The 18,272-nt window shown below is 37.5% G+C and overlaps 1 protein-coding gene and 1 long non-coding RNA gene across 5 annotated transcripts in view; both read right to left on the minus strand.

Annotated features, from left to right (window-relative positions):
• The window catches only part of npr1b (natriuretic peptide receptor 1b), a 69,507-nt gene extending 60,615 nt beyond the window's left edge, over positions 1-8,892 (minus strand). The window contains exons 1-3 of one of the 4 annotated variants that reach the window (XM_007249683.4): positions 8,305-8,892; positions 7,915-8,016; positions 2,658-3,458 (exon numbers count right to left, since the gene is read on the minus strand). In XM_007249683.4, coding sequence (XP_007249745.2) covers positions 2,658-3,423 — 766 coding nt within the window. In that variant the 5' untranslated portion in view covers positions 3,424-3,458; positions 7,915-8,016; positions 8,305-8,892. Of the gene's footprint in view, positions 1-2,657; positions 3,459-7,766; positions 8,017-8,269 lie in introns of all 4 variants that reach the window. The other 3 variants (XM_007249685.4, XM_007249681.4, XM_007249682.4) reach the window with 3 other exon arrangements.
• A 1,526-nt stretch (positions 8,893-10,418) lies between these two features.
• LOC111193293 (uncharacterized) lies at positions 10,419-11,472 on the minus strand. The gene is made up of 2 exons (XR_002650411.2): positions 10,778-11,472; positions 10,419-10,678 (listed from the first exon to the last, which is right to left on the minus strand). It is a non-coding gene; the product is annotated as an uncharacterized LOC111193293 (long non-coding RNA).
• Positions 11,473-18,272: the final 6,800 nt, after the last annotated feature.

Below are 18,272 nucleotides of genomic sequence, written 5' to 3' on the forward strand. Positions count from 1 at the left end.
ATGTGGGATTCTTGTGGCCCCACTTTTGCTATCTCTGTATTTACTATAACTATAGTGGTTAAGCAGAAGTTACTACATAACAAGTCTTAGAATCAATAGCTGAGAGGGGTGCAGAGTGGTCCAGCGATGTCACTATGAGCTGGAGGTTGCAGGTTCGAACCCCTGCTCATGCAGCTTTGCCATCCGGGTGGGTAGATGGCACTCTCTCCCTACATCACTCCTAGGGTGATGTCCACATCACAGGGCGTCTGTGAGCTGATGTACCGGAACCGAGCTGCTGCGCTTTCCTCAGAGCGCTGGCTAGTCTTCACCCTCCTGGTGTGTTGGGGCATTACTAGTAGGGGGAGTCCTAATGAGTGGCTTGGGTAATTGGCCGTGTAAATTGGGGAGAAAATGGGGAAAAAATTTGGAATAAAACTAAAAATAGAATCAATAGCTGAGAACTAGGTGGATTACTCTAAGTTCTAAGTTGTTTATTGCAGAATGGCATAAATAATAAGATATTATAGGGAAGTTTCCTGGAAAAAGGATTAAGCCTAGTCATAGACTAGGAAAAGCCCCATTCAAATGCTGTCTTGTCCAAGACTAGGCTTAATCCCTGTTTGGGAAACCTAAATCGCCTAAATCAATAAATGTAATGCCCTGATAACACTGCCTGCTAAAACGTCACAATCCTCAGTGTTCCCAGCCTCTTAACCAGTCTTAATGACACTGCCACTCTCATTCTCAAGTGGATCAGCATGAACTAGCATGAATGTGCTGGAAAGTGGAGTAAAGCAGGCAAATGATGGAGTGTGTTTTCACAGGAAATGCCAACTAATCTGATAGTGTGTGTGGAGCTTTCTTATAAGACATCAGTGCTTTTGACCCCTGTTAATGAATGCTGTTGTGTGGACATTTTTATAGCCCATTGGGACCTGAGATAAATGTTAAAGCACACATTACTGATTTATCTTTTATTCATCATTCTTCTTATTAGGACATTTATACAATGGCAAATGAACGTTCTCCTCAAGAGTGCAACTGAAAAGCAAAGTAAACTGCATCACAGATGCTATTCATTTACATAGCAAATGTGCTTGGGGTGTCTTTCTGTTATATTTCTTCTTAGTATAAATGAAAGCTTTTAGAATTTGCACATGTTCTTTCATAGATCGTTCAAGTTGAGAATAATGAACAGATTTCTACTTGATTATTGAAGAGCCTGATTAAAAAGAAATGAATGAAAGATATGCCTGTGTGAATAAGGGTTGCTGCAATTAAACACAATGTACTACATGGCGTGTCAGAGTCAATTCCAAAGTCAGTTCTGTACAGTATGTCTCTGTACAAATCAATATTTGAAATAATATAAATGATGCATGAACAATGGCAGTAGCAAAAAAGTTACTGCAGCTTTCCAGTGCTTTACATCCTGTTAATTTCCGTCCTTTTTTCCTTCTATCTCTTCCTCTCTGCCCTAGGTAAGCATTCAGCAGAAAGCTGTGCAGTATATTACGCGATGACAGATACTACCCTTGTGTTCTTGAGTTTGGCCCAATCAAACAGGACAATAAATCAGACTTGTTATGGCTGGGAAAAAAACAGAGGCCAAATAATTATAGATAAGACATCAGTTCAGTCCTCTGGAACAATAGGACAGACAAGATCAGGAGGAATAGAAATTGAGCAGAGGGATTTGTACACCTGAGTATCTAGGGGTGGGCAACTATAGTTCAGCACTAGTTTACAAAGTAAAAGACTTTAATTTCTATAAATAATGCTGAGTCAATATGTATATTTTGAAATACATTTTAAATCAAAATGCCATTTGTGTTGTATGACCAAGATAAACTGGTCATAGGTATATACACATATAAATATTATATATATATATATATATATATATATATACATGTATATATATATATACACACACACCACAATCCTAAATCCACATGAGATAACAAGACTCTTACAAAGAGGGAATGAACAAAGGGCAGAGATAGAACAATGAACAATGGCAATGAGAACAAAAAGAGCAGGGCTAGATGCTGAAAAAAAACACCTGAATACATTAATGAGAAGCTAATGCCTAGCTCACAAACAAGAATCACATGCCCACTCTAACATGGGTAATTATATACTAAATGTGCCACTACTTCACTCCATCTTTAAGCAGCACTGGGATGTAGCAATTTTCCTATAAAATAGGAACTTGTAGCTACTTGTAGCTACTCTGGGGTTAGCATGCCAAATACTGCAATATATAACTTTGATGAAGCGGACAGGAAAGTCCTGATATTTGTGTAAAATCCTGTAATATCATTTTTCAACTGCATCAATCCACATTCTTCTTTAACTCTCTAATGACGGTTATTTAAGCAGTATATTTCAGCTTGTAAAATGCATGTGAAAAGCGGGTCCACTTAGAGGTGGTTTAAAAGGTTAATTCCATTTCCTTACTATAGTGGGAGCTCAAGAGCAAGAAATGCCAAAATAAGTGTTGTTTTAATTATATAATTATAATAGTTTAGTTGTTAGCAGTGTAATTTTTACCGTTACTAAATTTGAACATTCTTTAATAAAAGGCTCTAAAGGATGCAGAATGCATGCAATATCATGTGCAAACAAACCCATATGTCTGCTACTGTAGAGGAACTAGACAAGGCACTCACCTCTGCCCTCCTCCTTTATCTTCTGCAAGTGTTCCGAGTAGTTGACTGGCCGACTATCCTCCTCAAACACCAGATCCACCGTGGTGATGTTGACTTCTTTCAGTTCAGTGTACAGGCCCTCCACGGCAAAGTAGCACTCACGTTCGCCCATCTTGCTGTCACCGAACATCAGTAGGGCATGCTGGCTCCAGCCAAAGTGCCTGCAAATGTGCAGGGCGAACTCGCCCAGCTTCTTGTGCGTGGGGCCAGTGTTGGTGATGGAGGTGTAGGCGTCAGAGCGGTCGGAGAAGCCCACGGCTGGTGCACCTGCTGTGATCATAGGGAGACCCCAGTGGGTGGTGAAAAGGCCCACAGGAGAGGAGGTGTAATCGCAGCCTGGGCCGATGAAGGCCCACGGCTCGTGGGCGAACTTCAGGTCCACGGCCATGAGTGGAGCGATGGATTCCGAGCAGATCCCATCAGTATTCTCACTGCTTTCAAACACAAACTGCAGGCTGTAGCCGGGAAGGAGGGACGGGTTGGAGTTCACCAGTTTCATGGCGTGGTCTATGGCGGGGCCCACACGAGGCCAGGCCCAGGGATAGGAGGTATTTGTCTTGGGCAGAATGACGGCCAGTTTGATGATTTCATGATTGTGGTTGTGTCTGTGAGACTCGTGAGTGTGAGATGACTTTGCATGTGTGTGTGTGGTAGGACAGCAGAGCAGGAGAAACAGCAGAATCAGAGAAAGCCGACCTCCCTCTAAACAGCACCGCAGGAGCCTCATAGCACCACACTTCACTGCCCAAGTGGTTGGAAAAACTGTACACACAAACACAAACATGGAAAAGACGTGAATGTTAGTTCAAAACTCACACATTAACAGTTATTAGTTATTAGAAATGAAATAAAACAAAGGCTTATGTGATTGTTGACTTGGACACACTTGCTTTCTTTCAACCCATTGCACTCTCAAAAGGGTAAAATTATGCTCTCTCATATAACGCAACAGAATGTGTAGAAAGTAGAGTTGCACGGTGTACCGAAGGTTCGATTCTTTTTCGATACTACGTCATCACAAACGATTCGGTTCTTTAGCGTTCGATGCTTTCGATACTGTATATAGCCCAGTCACTAGCTTCAAATGAGTCAAATTAGTAGGCGCGATTTGATTCAGTTCATAAGAAAACTGATTCACACCGCAGCAGTCGGTGTGGCAGGATTCAGATAAACTTAGTGTTCTGAACAAATGAATCGATTCACGTGCAAGCCAGCAGAGCAGCAGCGAGTGTAGAATGGCGACGGCTAAAAAAACAGATGTCTCTCGTCCGCGACTTGTGGAAAAAACGGGCGCGAGGAGTGAAGTGTGGGAAAATAGTCTGAGATGTAGGCATCTGTTTTTTATTTATATTTTTATTTTAAAATAAAATAACGAAAACTGAAAGTGAAACTAAACTACTTTATTAGCGCTGTTTTCACTCCCGCAGTTGTACAGCGGGGGGTGTTGTGCCGATTCTGTCCGCGAAGCGGGAGTCGGATTCAGTAGCGGATTCGGCACAAGCACGGCGGCACCTCGCGGTCCGCGTGTTAGTTGTAAGCGCTCGCGCTAGCCGCAAAATACGACAGAAAACACTGAGGGAGCTGCAGAGTTATGTGTGGGACTAGAATATGAGCACGAGGAGATCAAAGAGAACCTTTACCTGTGAGTAGCTCACATCAGAACACGCAAATCTCTCTCACTCTCACTCTCGCTGTGTCTCTTTCTCTCTGTCTCTCTCTCTCTCGCACGTGAACGCCTCCGCGTTTGAAAAATCATTTTAATTAAATAATAGTCCTATGCTTCTATGTTACAGTGTTATTTAACATAATTCTGATCATATTTCGCTCATTCATTTAGCAGACAAGCACCCTGATCTCTACAAAGAGCTGTGAAGTCGACAGGTTAGTGGAGTTAGTCAGGATACACTCTGTCTGTAGCTTTACTAAGGTTTACTAGCGACTGCTAGTAAATCACGTTAACACGGAGAGGAGTGTGCAGGAGTTTTGTTTTGGACCCGTGGTTTTCTCTATTTCTCCATTATCCCATTGGCTGTGAAACATGAACTCAAGATGTTCACGTTTCCGCGTTTCCATCGCAAATCTGTGGTCAGGCACGTAGCCTGCTTGATCGTTACACTGAACATGGGCTTATTAAAAACGGTTGATTAATAAAACGGAGCAGTGAGTGTTAAAATGAACATAACATTGTAATGTTCTTCTGTCTCTTTATTTTCCTTATTCAGAACTTAACTTCTGCCCGCCCGTCAGGTTCACATAGTCAGGCTACCATTACCTCTGGTTTTAGTTTTAGTTTTTAGGAAGTGTTTAGATAATTATGTTATAGTTAAGGTTATAATAACGAAACTTGTTTTTTGTTCAAATGTTTCATTTTAGAATAAAAACGTTTGCACCGATTGTTCAGTGTTCAATCCAGTTCAGTCAAAAATAAACATTTTATGTTCAGATATTTTTATTGGTTTTTTTTTCTTCCAAGTATCGTTTTGGTATCGAGAATCGTGATACTACAGTTGGTATCGGTATCGAAGTCAAAATTTTGGTATCGTGACAACCCTAGTAGAAAGTGCAAAATTTCGTAAGGAACAATCCTATATCTCTTAAATTATTTATGTAAAAGTGATATAAAAGTGATTTTACACCTGCATGACAGATAGATCTGCAAGTTTTGTTAAAAATAAAAAGTCTTTATCAATGTGGAGCAATGATGAAATAAGGCAGCAAGAGAAACAGAACCGGCATGTGTCATATTGGATTTGAATTCCCTTGATGTTCATAAGGCATGTCAAAAATGAAACAGTCATGATTTTTGCTTTAATTTCCAGATGTATCAACAACTGCTTTTCAACTGCTGTATCACCTAAGGGAAAGACCATGCTGAAAAATCCAGTTTATGACCAACTTTTGCTGGTAACTGGCTTCAGATGGTCTAAGCTGGCTTTTGATGTTATATTCTGGACAGGAGCTAACTTTGTCTAACAAAATGTATCTTCTTGCACTTGATGTACAAAACATAGTCAACAAGTGATAGAGCATGTGTTGGCACCTGTGTGTAGCTTTAATATCATTCAGAAATCAAAATTCGTGTTCCATTTATATTATTTATATTATATATTATATTTAGGATTTTGTTACATCATTGACTTATGTAAATTCCTAATTCACAAAGCTTTATGTTTACATCCTGAAATCATCATACAGTTTTTTGTAAATGGTGGTTACGAATCCTGCTATTTCTTTTTAGTTCTTACATAAAGCAATATATTTTTTATTTAGATCACCTTTTTATGAATGTGTATAAGTATCTAGTTTATTTAACAGTTTAAAACGTTGTGGATTTGATAGCCAGGTCTATGACTTTTAGGTCCTTGATCAGGGCCTTCAATTCATTTTGCTACAAAGGTGCAGTAGCATGCCTTCAGATGGTAGATGTAAAGAGCAGAAATTCATTATATTGTTTAAATGCCAAGACAGTATGTTATTATTCCTATTTTTTTTAACTCTATAGCTATTTGAAAAGCTATGTACTTGACGTGGTCTGGTGTTTCAGCCAATCAAGTGACTTACAAATAACTTCTCTAGTAAAACTAATCTAGCTTGAATAAGGCTAAGACACCTCCATAACAAAAAAGTTCTTTTGGAGAACTGTACATAGTGAAGCATATCCAGCCAACCAAGCCAAGCATATAGAGGTTGCCAAATGTCATTCACATTTTGAGTGGAACCTGGTGCATTAGCCAGATTAGACTAAAATAGAACTTGTTGGCAGTCAACATCACTGGCATGTGCAGCATGAAAAGAGGGTTTCATTAAAGCACTTCACAGCTGCCATCAAATGTGATGCTGGATGGCTCCTTTGCTATTTTGCTGCCAATCACCCAAGAGCTTTTGTATGTCATTAATGTCAAAGACTAAATTAATTTGGGATTAAAGTGAAGTTCCAAATTCCACCAAATGTCAGAAAATTGATGCCTCGACAGGGAAGCTGAAATTGCTGCAGATGGACCAAAAGCACAGCTGTCTAATTTGTGAACAAAGTTAGTGCCATATCAGTACCAAACCTTGAACAAAACATTTCTATGTGATGAAATGGTTTAAGATTTTTAGACAAACTTTCACATTAATTAGTTATGAGTTACCTTAAATATTAAAATTGGTAATTGTTTATTTGAACACAGACGATCAAACATCATATTCTACAATAGATAAAATGTACCCATTGTAATAATGTAACCAACGTAATAAAGGCATTTTATTGTTTTGTTTTTTTATTAGTATTGATATTACTTGATCTCTACTGTACTTTTTAGTACTAGTCTCTAAGGTACTAAAATGAAAAAATATATACAAATAAACATTAAAATAACAACAGGAGAAAATAAATTAAATTATTCTACTTTAATCAACTTTCATCAACTTTAAAACACCTGGCTGTGGAAAAACTAAAACCAAAAGGAATGGACTAGTAGTTTCAACTTAAAGACACGCACAAAACATAAATGATTCCCACAATGTGCAGCGACAAATCAATGGAAACCAATTCAGTTTTTCCATCACAGCTGAAAAAAAAAAATGAAATACTAATCTTATAAACTGCACTAATCTTATCTATAGTAATTTGTTTTTAAATTTTTATCTGTATCTGGCCATCAAGTATTGTTAAATAAATATTGAACGAAAATGGAGAATAAAACTATAATTATTGTCAAAATAACATGTTAAAAATAACATACACTTTTATGAAAGTAAACATTGTAATAGAGAATTGGTCTTGAAGATGGGTATACTGGAATAACTAACTAAAAATCTGAAAGGGAAAATAAGCAAAGCAAAAGAGACCAGACCAACCTGTAAGAGCAACTTTACAGATGTCAGATGTAAACACTAAAAAGCTACATTTATTTTTTAAAACCAGTTACATATGTAGATGTTCTAAACAGAATAAGAACCTTTCTCTGTTTCTTTCTTTTTTCTTTCTTTCAACTAAGACAAAACACTTCCCTCCACTACAATTTCCATCATCTTTTCTTAGCCATTTAGCCATCAGGCAGCACAATCCAATTACAGTGTACTCACCACACACAGGCGTGGGCAGCGCTGATGAGGGTGTACAGAGTGCATTACAGCTGCTGACTAACTCTGAGTAGTCTAATGCTTTGTGTGTTCTGGCCAGGCATCCTCGCACGGCGGCTAGACCAGCTGTGCTTGTCTCAAATCAGATTACCTTAAATAAAGCACTGTGTTATCTCCATGTCGAGCTGCGCTCCGTACGCCAACTACGGGTGATTATGCCTCTCAGCTGCTGCTGCTGCTGCTGCTATTGCTTCTGGTGGAAGAGCAGGAAAGAGAGAGGGTGAGAGAGAGAGAGAGAGAGAGAGAGAGAGAGAGAGAGAGAGAGAGAGAGAGAGAGAGCGAAAGAGAGAGTGAGAAAGATAATCAGTCAGGGCAAATGGGTCCTGGTGTACTACATACATGTAGAGAGATGGCAACAAGAATAAGACAATGTAAGAAAACAATGAAGAAATGCTGATGTTCTGCTCCAAAATACAGAAAGGATATACAGATATGCTGCTCCTCACCTGTAGCATTCCAGCATGGTGTAAACTAAACCAACCTGATATCGCTTCAGTTGTACAGCTGTCCACTTGTTCTGGCAACCCCAAACACCTCTATTTAAAGAGATAAAATGTGTGTCTAAATCCTCCAAAGGAGACAATCATTCCTCATTCACAGAAATGCTGGTACACTGATCTTCAAAGTAGCTGAAGTTGTATAAATAACCAATAGTCATTGGTTCCAGTCTAGAAAAAGCAGAAGGAGTAGACAAAGGTTTTCTTAATGCTCCAGGATTCAATCAAATTCAGTTCAATCCAGTCCACCAAAGTTCCAGGAGTGACTGAGTAGACTGGACAGCTTCTACTCTCCCAGCTGTAATGAATAAAAAGGATTCTTCTGAACAGCCCAGGCTGAGTGAAGATACACAGTAGTCTCTGGTTGTAGCTTGTTCTGGAGAAAACTGCTGGATGCACTGGATCAGTCTATTGCACTCAAGCCCTCCAGCTGCAGAATCCTCACTCAGCAGCAGACCTGAGGCACACTGAGTGGGGATGGGTGAGTAATAGTGTGTGGCTTGGAGAATGCGTGTGTGCGTATGTGAGTGTGTGCGCCTGCATTCACCTAAGCAGTGATGTCTGTCCTTCTAAAGCGCTCTTTCTCCTTCTACTGGAGAGAGAGGGAGGGAGACAGACAGAGAGGCAGTGATAGATATTGATTGGAGGAAAACCTAAAAAAAATAAATAAATAATAAATTGACAAAAAGGGTCATTTGTTGTGATGCTTTTGAAACAAATATAATTGAAAACATTTAAATAAGATCAAGTAATCAAAAAAATCTACTAAAAGGTTCTTTAGGCAATGCTACAAAATGACCACTCTTGGACACCTATAGAATCTTTTAACTGAGTTGTTTTAGCTTAAGTTAAAAAATAGCTAATAAAAATGTATTTGGGCGATGTTAAAATTAGAACAAACTCTGGATTCCTAAGAAAATTCTTTTAAATAATCATTAATCAGAAAGGGTTTAGTTGAGATTGTTTAAGAAAAAATATCCATTAAACAGATTATTTGAGAAACGATTCCTGGAATAGCAGAGAACCTCAGTGAAGAGATACCTCTCTTAATTAAGATATTTTTAAAGAAAAACATAAAAAACAATTCTATACAATACCACAGAAGAATCACTGTAAAGAACGCTAAAGAACATATTTCAGTTCATTTCACTTGGTTGTTTTTGCTGTGGTTTTAAATAAACCGTTTTTTAAGGTTATTCAGACAATCCACAGAAGACTCACTCTTGAATCCCAATATAATGAAGTGGAAGATTCTTGTTGAGATTGTTAAAGAATATTAAATATTAACATCAATTCTAATATAATTATAGTATCACAGAAAAAAACACTCTTGAAGTGCTAAACCTTTCACCTTTTATCAAAATGTTTTTTTAGATTAAAAACAATTAAAAGGAAACTTTAAGTTATGTCAGAGAAGAACAACTTAACCCCACAAACATTGGTTCTTGTTGAGACTTAAAAAGAACATCTACTAAAACGTTCATAAAACACGCTGAGTACCATGAACATTTCACAATAGTGATTTTAATGTATATTTTTAAAGACTGGTTCTCTGAAATGTTTTTTTCTTTTTTTAAACAGAAATGAATATGTAATTTGTTCCTAAAATTCCTTTAGGATCCTCTACTAGGTCTCTTTTCTGTTTCTCTCTAATCTATCTCTGTTTTTGTATCAGAGACTGATGGTAGGCATGGTTGTTCTTGTGTATAAGCTTAAAGCATCCAAGACCTTTCTTCATTAATGAAGAGAAACACATTTGTGAATGTGCGCCATGTGCATCATCCTCTCCTCTCATGCTTTCTCACTGCTGCTCTGCAAGCCACTTCACGTTCCGTTTACAAATCAATAAAGTAGTGAGCCATAAAGCCATTAGTTTGTGAAAGGAGTTCAGGAGCACAGTAGAGATAACTGCAGGGTCAGAGCCCTGCTCTAAATCTATCTGGCCACTGAACTGACTTTGACCTGAGCTCACATCTTATCTCAGACCAAGAGGCGCCCTCCTAACCCTGCTTACACACCCCCTGCTTAACCCACCCCCTTCCCCTTCCTCTTTCCCTTCCATAGCCTATATCTCCACATATAAAGCTTGGAACCAATGTTTCCAATAGCCATTTTATCCACACATTGTTGTACATAACCATATTTACTTCTTAAATTTACAGCACTATTTCATTACTCTCTTTCATACAAACATATAAAACTGATGTCAGGTCACTGTAGAATCACTCACAGTCAGTGTCTCATTTTCCATCTTAATCTCACCCACAGGAAAAATAAAAAAAACAAACAGCAAAACCTAAAGAGAACCAACTGCTCTTGTGTCTGTGTACTCTCAGCATTTGATCGGTCCTGACGGCCCTGCAGAGAAAGAGAGTGGCACAGCAAGAAGGATAGGGTTACCAAAACAGGATGCAACACAATAGTGCCCCCCTCCCATAATCTTTCAATTTGCCTTACCTTCCTCTGAGCACATCATACTCAGTCCATCGCCTCTCCAGAGATTCAGGAATGCCTTCACTCTTACAAAAACAGTGTCAAATCAGGGAGGAACGTTTAAAGATTTTTTTAAACTGAGGTTTAAAGAATATTCTTAGCATGTAATCATAGAGCCAAGCCAAGTGGTTTTATTGTCTTTCACAAATACTAGTGCATCCCAAAGATATAGAACATATAGATGTTTGACACACAGAGTGATCTATTTTAAGTGCTTATTTCTTTTATTGTTGATGATTATGGCTTATAGCCAATGAAAACCCAAAAATCAGGGTCTCAGAAAATTTGAATATTATATAAGACCAATTGGTACTTTTTGCAGTGTGGGCAGTTTGCCAAGTTCTGAAAGAAAATGAAATTTGCATCTCAATTAAAGTTGCCTCTCCACTCTTCCTTCAGGCTCTGGTCCCTTGATTTCTAAATAAAATGCAAATTTTACTGATGGGCAGTGATGGTTTAAAGAGCCATGTCATCTGCTGGTTTTGGTCCACTGTGTTATAGCCAGTGCAGCATGTTCCCGGAAAATCTTACAGCACTCGCCAACAACTTTTATAGAGATCCGGATTTTATTTTCCAGCAGGACTTGGCACACTGCTCACACTGCCAAAATACCAATGGGTCTTATATAATATTCTAATTTTCTGAGACACTGGGTTGGGTTTTCATTGCCTGTAAGCCATAATCATCTATATATCTATATAATATGAGTTTCACATTGTGGCCTGAATTACTAAAAAAAAAAAGAAGAAGCAACATTCAATGATATTAAATTTTTTTAAGATGTACTAATATAACATGAATATTCTCTCAAAAACCTTGAACCGTTGTATTTGTCACTTTTTGACATAATTCATAATTCTGGCATTCACAAAATGTTTAAAAACTGATGAACCTGCCAAATATCAGTAGCAGAACAGGAACTACTACTCTGTCCCATTACTTTTGCCATGCCCCAGGTAAGATAAACACTACTGAACATGCATGTGGGGTCTCCAGTTTTGAATGTGATAGATGTGTACGGATGTAATTTCTGTTTGTTTTAATGGACAATTCTAGCCAGATGCCACTGGTCACAATTATTACCATCCACTGCGCTGTCCAATGGCCGGTGCTCAGCCTCACACACAAAAAACAGATGCAAAAATTATGTTCAAAGGGTAGCAGGTAGGCGTACAAAAATGTGATTAACTTTAGAATAACTAGGACAGCCAGACAGTAAACAGACATGCCAAACATTGACACTGATTGGTGTGAATGCAGCATATGAATGAAAGAAGTTCAGTGCTGGCATTGTAAATTGCAAAGTGTAAAGTGAGGTCAGTGATGGTTAAGAGGTGTGTGGTCAGTCTGTGTTGAAAGCATCATTGATCCAGCTTGATGCCGGGGGCAGTAGAGTGTTCAGTAATCTGACCTCCTCATTGAGGAAGCTGTTTCAGAGTCTGGTGAAACGGATGTTCCATTGCCTTTTTCTCCAGAAGGTAGGAGGGTAAAGATTCTGTGTGCAGAGTGGGAGGGGTTGTCCACGGTGCCCGTAGGCTTTCTATTTTAAGGACAGTAAAATCCAGCTAAGACTGTACCATAACAATAATAAAAAAATAATAATCTTAATAACCTCACTGTTTATAATAGGCACATGCTATATAATATATATAATATATATAATAATAATATAATAATAATTATTAAAATCTCATATAATTAGAGCTAAACAATTTAAAATACAATTTTAGGCTGTGTGTTTATGTGTGGGCGTATGGATATGAAAATATGTGCAATCTGGTCCAACCACTACAGTCAAATCATTTTTCATAACCTTAATGCTCTCCAGCTCCTTACACCAACAGGAAACACCTCCTTAGTAGGCTGCTCCAGAAGGGTTCTCTCCAGGGACCTGCAAGCTTCAGGAATGCAGTAGAGCAAACATGTGCTTGGCTTATCACTTTTTATTTGAAAGAAATTAATAAAGAGGGGATGATTGTCAGTGTTAGGCCACATCCGGGTTATTGATGGGACCAGGCCAGTATGTGCCACATCTGCAGAGTATGTTTCTAATATTTGCTTTTTTAAGAACTTATAAATCACATGCAAAAAAAAAAAAAAATATGGAAAATCTTTATTTCATTACTATTAACTCAAAAGTGTTCACAAAAATGATTAAGTCTATTACACTGCAAATCATAATTTAGCATTTATTGGTTAAGTTTAGTGCTGCTACCTACTGATGTGTCTTTTTTGTATAATTATATGACATTTATTATTCTTATGTAAAAGTTTTTTTTACTTGCTGTCAATCAGAGGAGACTGGCTTCCTGGTTTCCTTCTCTTACTCTGAAGATTTTTTTCCAGCCCCGATCACCCTTGGTTTGCTCAATATGGGCTTGGGCTCAAGCTTTATTGAAATGGCTTCTTTGTACACAATTGCATGCAAAAATCATGTAGCAGAGTACATTTGACTATATGCTGGATGATGCCTAAATCTAAGGGGCTAAACTGTAAAGGACCACTTGAAAGTACCAGATTTCCTTAACTCAGTCTTACAGTGTAACTATATTGTTATGTTTTAGTTTTAAAGAGGTTAAATCATTTGAAGTACTTATTACATAATATGTCCTACAAATGGAGCATGAAAATAAACAGTTCAAGAAGTGTGGCTTGGCTTAGCATGTATGCACCTGTGTTACATTTATGCCCTCAGACTTGTGCACAAAGAGCAGAACATCACATCATGAATGTTAAGAGTGTGTGTGGTTACACGGGAAAGTAAGAAAGTTAAGGGTGAGTGTGATTAAATTGTCAATTCACACTTGAGTACTCACTTTTTCTGTAGCGCTTAATAGAAGTCAGTCAGACACATTTCTGATTGGCATAAACCACAGGCTCTCTTGCAGATTTTATAAAGAAGTTTTCCGCAGGCACAGCTGGGCTACAAATGGAGCTTTTCAAGCTTTCAATCCGTTTGATTCTTTTCGACACAGTTGACAGTATCCTGAAATGAGTTCCACTGATGTACAGAACATGGCAGGAAGTGATGAAACATGAAATACAAAACTGCTATTTTTGTAAAATAATCTTGGGTTGTGAAAGTAAGTCCTGACAACTTTAAAAGTACAGATCTGCCTTTGTTACCGCGGCAAGAAAATGTGAATATTACTGATCTTTAAAATGGTGTATCGCATTTAAGCCCATTGTGAGGGGAAAAAGATAAATTATAGCTTTAAAGAAGATATAAAATATCTGCATGCGTACTTTCATACATAAAAATATAAGAGTTAAAAAAAGCTGAGGTGAAAAGCTTTAAAGGCCCTGTCCCACTGCGATTGCGTCTAAATATCCACTAAAGTACGTCCAAATTTCAGTGGACGCAGTTTAGTGGATATTTAGACGCAATCTGGACGTAGTTTAGTGGATATTTGGACGGCACCGTCTAAGTGGACGTGGTTTAGACGTAGCCGTCCACTTTAGACGCAAAAGTGGTTTTGGTACCTCCCAAAATTTTCGGAATAGACGGCGACTAATATGGACGTAATTTAGTGGATATTTAGACGCAGTACGGACGTATTTTAGTGGATATTTGGACGGCACGTACAGGTGGACGTCGGCGTCCATAAAAATATTTTTCTGGCGTCCATCGCTTTACCATCAGCTGGTCATACAGTCCAAACTCCACCCGGCGTACAATCCAAGGCCTGACCCATACAATCCTCTCCTGCTGCCGCCTCCTCCCGGTCTGGTCCAGCACATGGAGGAGTATGTTCTGCTGCTGCACCATCACTGCAAGGAATATGTGGTCCATGGTTGTGTAGAAGAGAATAGATGTGCTCTCTCTTGTAGCTCAAGAAGAAATGATGATTCACTAGAAAAAACAACCATATATAGTTGGAAGTCGACGTCCAAAAAGTGGAAGTCGACGTACAAATTTGGAAGTCGGCGTCCAACTTCAATTTAGACGGAATATGGACGTAATTTGGACGCAGTGCGTCTATATTTTGGACGCAGCGCGTTCACTCAGTGGATGCAGCGTTTTCTGATAAATTTGGACGTACTAAAGTAGATATTTAGACGCAATCGCAGTGGGACAGGGCCTTAAGTTAAGTTAATACTACTGTAGAATTTAGAGATACATTCTGACATTTTGTGTGGCAGCAAGTGTGCAAGTATTAAGCATCTGATTTATCACTTACAAAATTCACAACTACTGAGCATCTTTCTAAACTGTATGCAAATGTTTTATTAGAAAAAAATATATAAATCACAAAAAAAAAACCTTACAGTTACAGTGAAAACTTGGTGACAGATTACTAGTATAGGATATAGGGTTGTAAAGTTAATATAGGGTGGCAAATGCAGTATTATGGAGAACAGGGTAATATAGGGGAAATGTGGAACTTTAACAACAGTGTACCTTTGTGTGTACACTGTATATCAAGCAAAATAATGAAATTAATAACTAACAGTTTCTTCATGTTTTTAATTTGGCTTCAGAAAAATTCTGTCTTTTCTACCCTGTTCTAACATAAAAATGTATGCACTGTGGTATCGAATTTTGTCATGGTTCCATTCAGTTTTTTCAAATGCATTTTCTAAATAGCCAGAAACTTGGAAGGAAAAAGATTCTGCTAGTATCATATTTAATAATCTCTATAAAACAATTCAGTGGCAAATTAACCCCTGGAGCAACATCACATGAGCCTTGGCTCATCATTACAAGCAACAGCTAAATCACTGGTTCTCAAACCAGTCCTCAGGCATCCTCAGGGCATCAATATATACTATACAGACAAAAAATGGGACACCAGCACATTCACTGTTATATATTTGAGCATTGATGTGGTGATTTGATTGCATTCAGCAGTAGGGGTGGACGATATGACTTTAAAATAATATTGTGATATTTCAGGGTATTTTTGCGATATCGATATACTTGGCGATAAAAAATCATTTCAGGAATATAGTATAAAAGTTTAACAGTATAATCATAATGTGGCAAAATAAATAATATAGCATACAATAATATAATGCAGCAAAAAATATTGCAGAATATTTAGTGCAAACTAAAACAATTATACAATACATTCACTTAAAGCTTTACAGTAAATAATAAACTACTTTTAAGACAGAACATCCCAATAATCACGATATGGATTTTTAATATCATGTTATTTCTGTGACACGATATATTTTATACGATATAATATTGCCCACCCCTATTCAGCAGAAATATCATTATTGTGGTCAGTATGTTAGATTATCATCACCCCATCCCAAATCCTAAATTCTAATCCAAAAAGTATTTCATGGGGCACCATATTTTTAGAAAACACAATTCCACTTCTTCACAGCTCAATTCTGGAGGTCTTAATACCCCTCTAGCCCATATTCAACTGGTATTACTTCTCTTCAGGGACCAAACAAGATGTGTGTTCATTTGACAATCTGGGTCAGCAAGGATGCGATGTAAAGTAGCTGAATGCATTCATTAGCAATGGTTTTCCACACACATTTGAACATATAGTGCAGTTTCTGTGAACTATAGAGTACACAGCACCTATGCCGGCATCAGATGGAGGATCAGGCTGAAACATCTCCTAATGGCAGTAGAAAGCCTTCCTTGTTTACCACCTCCTGCTGTGCTCTGACAGAACACGTGATGTGCAGAGGCGCTATGCCATGAACATGTAAGGATAGTAAAAACAAGCATATAATTTATTCAGACAGTTGATTAGTTCTGGAGAACAATCCCCAATCATCCAACATTAGTACTAGAACTCTTTTGGTTCAATGTTTTTGAATCCAAAACTGATTATTTATATGTATATTTTTACATCTAGAGTAAAGTGTTCACAAAAGGCTAGATGTTGTCACTGTACAAAAAGGTCCTCATCACATCATAGCAAACTAACTAATATATATATATATATATATGTTCTAATTACCTTGAAAATTGATCACAACAGTGAATTATTTGAGTTGCAGTTGAGTAATTGTGGTATGTACAAAGTTTGGTCACTATAGGTTGATTACTATAATGAGCAATTATAGTCAAGAAAAGATTTAAAATATTAAAATATACTGCCAGATATAGTATTTTCATTATGAATCTTCCCAAATATAAAATAGTTGTTAATTAATGATGTTTGAAAATGTTTGGTTTTGACTACAGAGGTCGATGACAGTATATCTTTCCAAAAATGTTGCAAACACTGTCCTATTCTGTCCAAACGGTCTCTGAACTAATGCTAAATGCTAATACATATGGTTTAGCAGGAATCTTCTTGGGTGCAAAAGACAACATACATAATCCATAGTTATCTAGTTGAATAGCTTGACTAATGTGTTTAAAATTTGAAAGAAACAACTGAACCTAAGAAGTTTTCTTGTTTTATGACTTTATCCCTGTCCTTTTCACTTCAATATAAAACATTGATGGAATTGTTTCGTACAGTCCCAGACAGTCCTTGGATTTCAGGCTAAAGCAAAATAACAAGCGGCCCAAACAACAGAGGAACATCTGATCTGCCTGTCTGTCTGGAAACATTATGCAGGAGCAGCAACATCAATTTTTGATTCCATTCCAGAAGGCTGGAAAACAAATTAGGTGGAAACAAATAAACGGTTCCACTCAGAGGGGACAAACTCCGGTGTCTGCTGCAGCGAAGCAGAATGAAATATTGAACTGACAGGTGGACTCTGCTTTATCAACCTCCAGATGACAGTATGGACATGCTTTTAGCTCATGAATCACACAAAGTAATGTTATAATCATTTGTTGTAGTTCATAGTTTGAAACATATTGAGAAAAAAAATCTGTGACTTTTGGCCTACTCAGACTTTTGACTACTCAGACATATTTTTCCATCTTGCATGCATGCATCAGTTGCAATGAAATGGTAGACACATACATGACGGGAAATAAAAAGCGAAAAAAAAAGCAGTATAAAACAGTTAAAAGATTGTTTCAGTTTCTTAAAGGTGACAGGGTGAACGGGGAAATGTTAAAAAGTTAAAAAGCTTGATATTTTTACGGAAATGGCTACAAAAATGATTGAAATGTCTAAATGCTTGAAACAAATCTTCAATACTTTCAGAAAATACCATTAATCATGTATATTATTAATTGTTTTATTTAATCACTAAAGAATTATTCAACTTAACGAGGCATTACTGTAGACGTAAAAAAATCTCACCTTCCACGTCAAAAGAAACAAATTAAAATGTAAAAAAAGTACTTTAAAGTGAAGGCTAACATTCATCTGTAATAATATGTTCATTGTGAATAAATGAATTTTTACACAATGTTTGTATGAAATTTAAACAACTATGCTGCGGACACAAACAGTACATTATAGTGATTCAGCCATACATGGAATGTGGTACATTTGTTGTTCTTCTGACTAAATTTGCACCTCATAGTCCAGTGTAAACGGAGGCTAATGGCAGTCTTCAGTCCTGTGGTTCTCAT

This window comes from Astyanax mexicanus, chromosome 6 (assembly GCF_023375975.1).
Source record: "Astyanax mexicanus isolate ESR-SI-001 chromosome 6, AstMex3_surface, whole genome shotgun sequence".
In the NCBI taxonomy this organism is placed as follows: Eukaryota; Metazoa; Chordata; class Actinopteri; order Characiformes; family Acestrorhamphidae; genus Astyanax; species Astyanax mexicanus.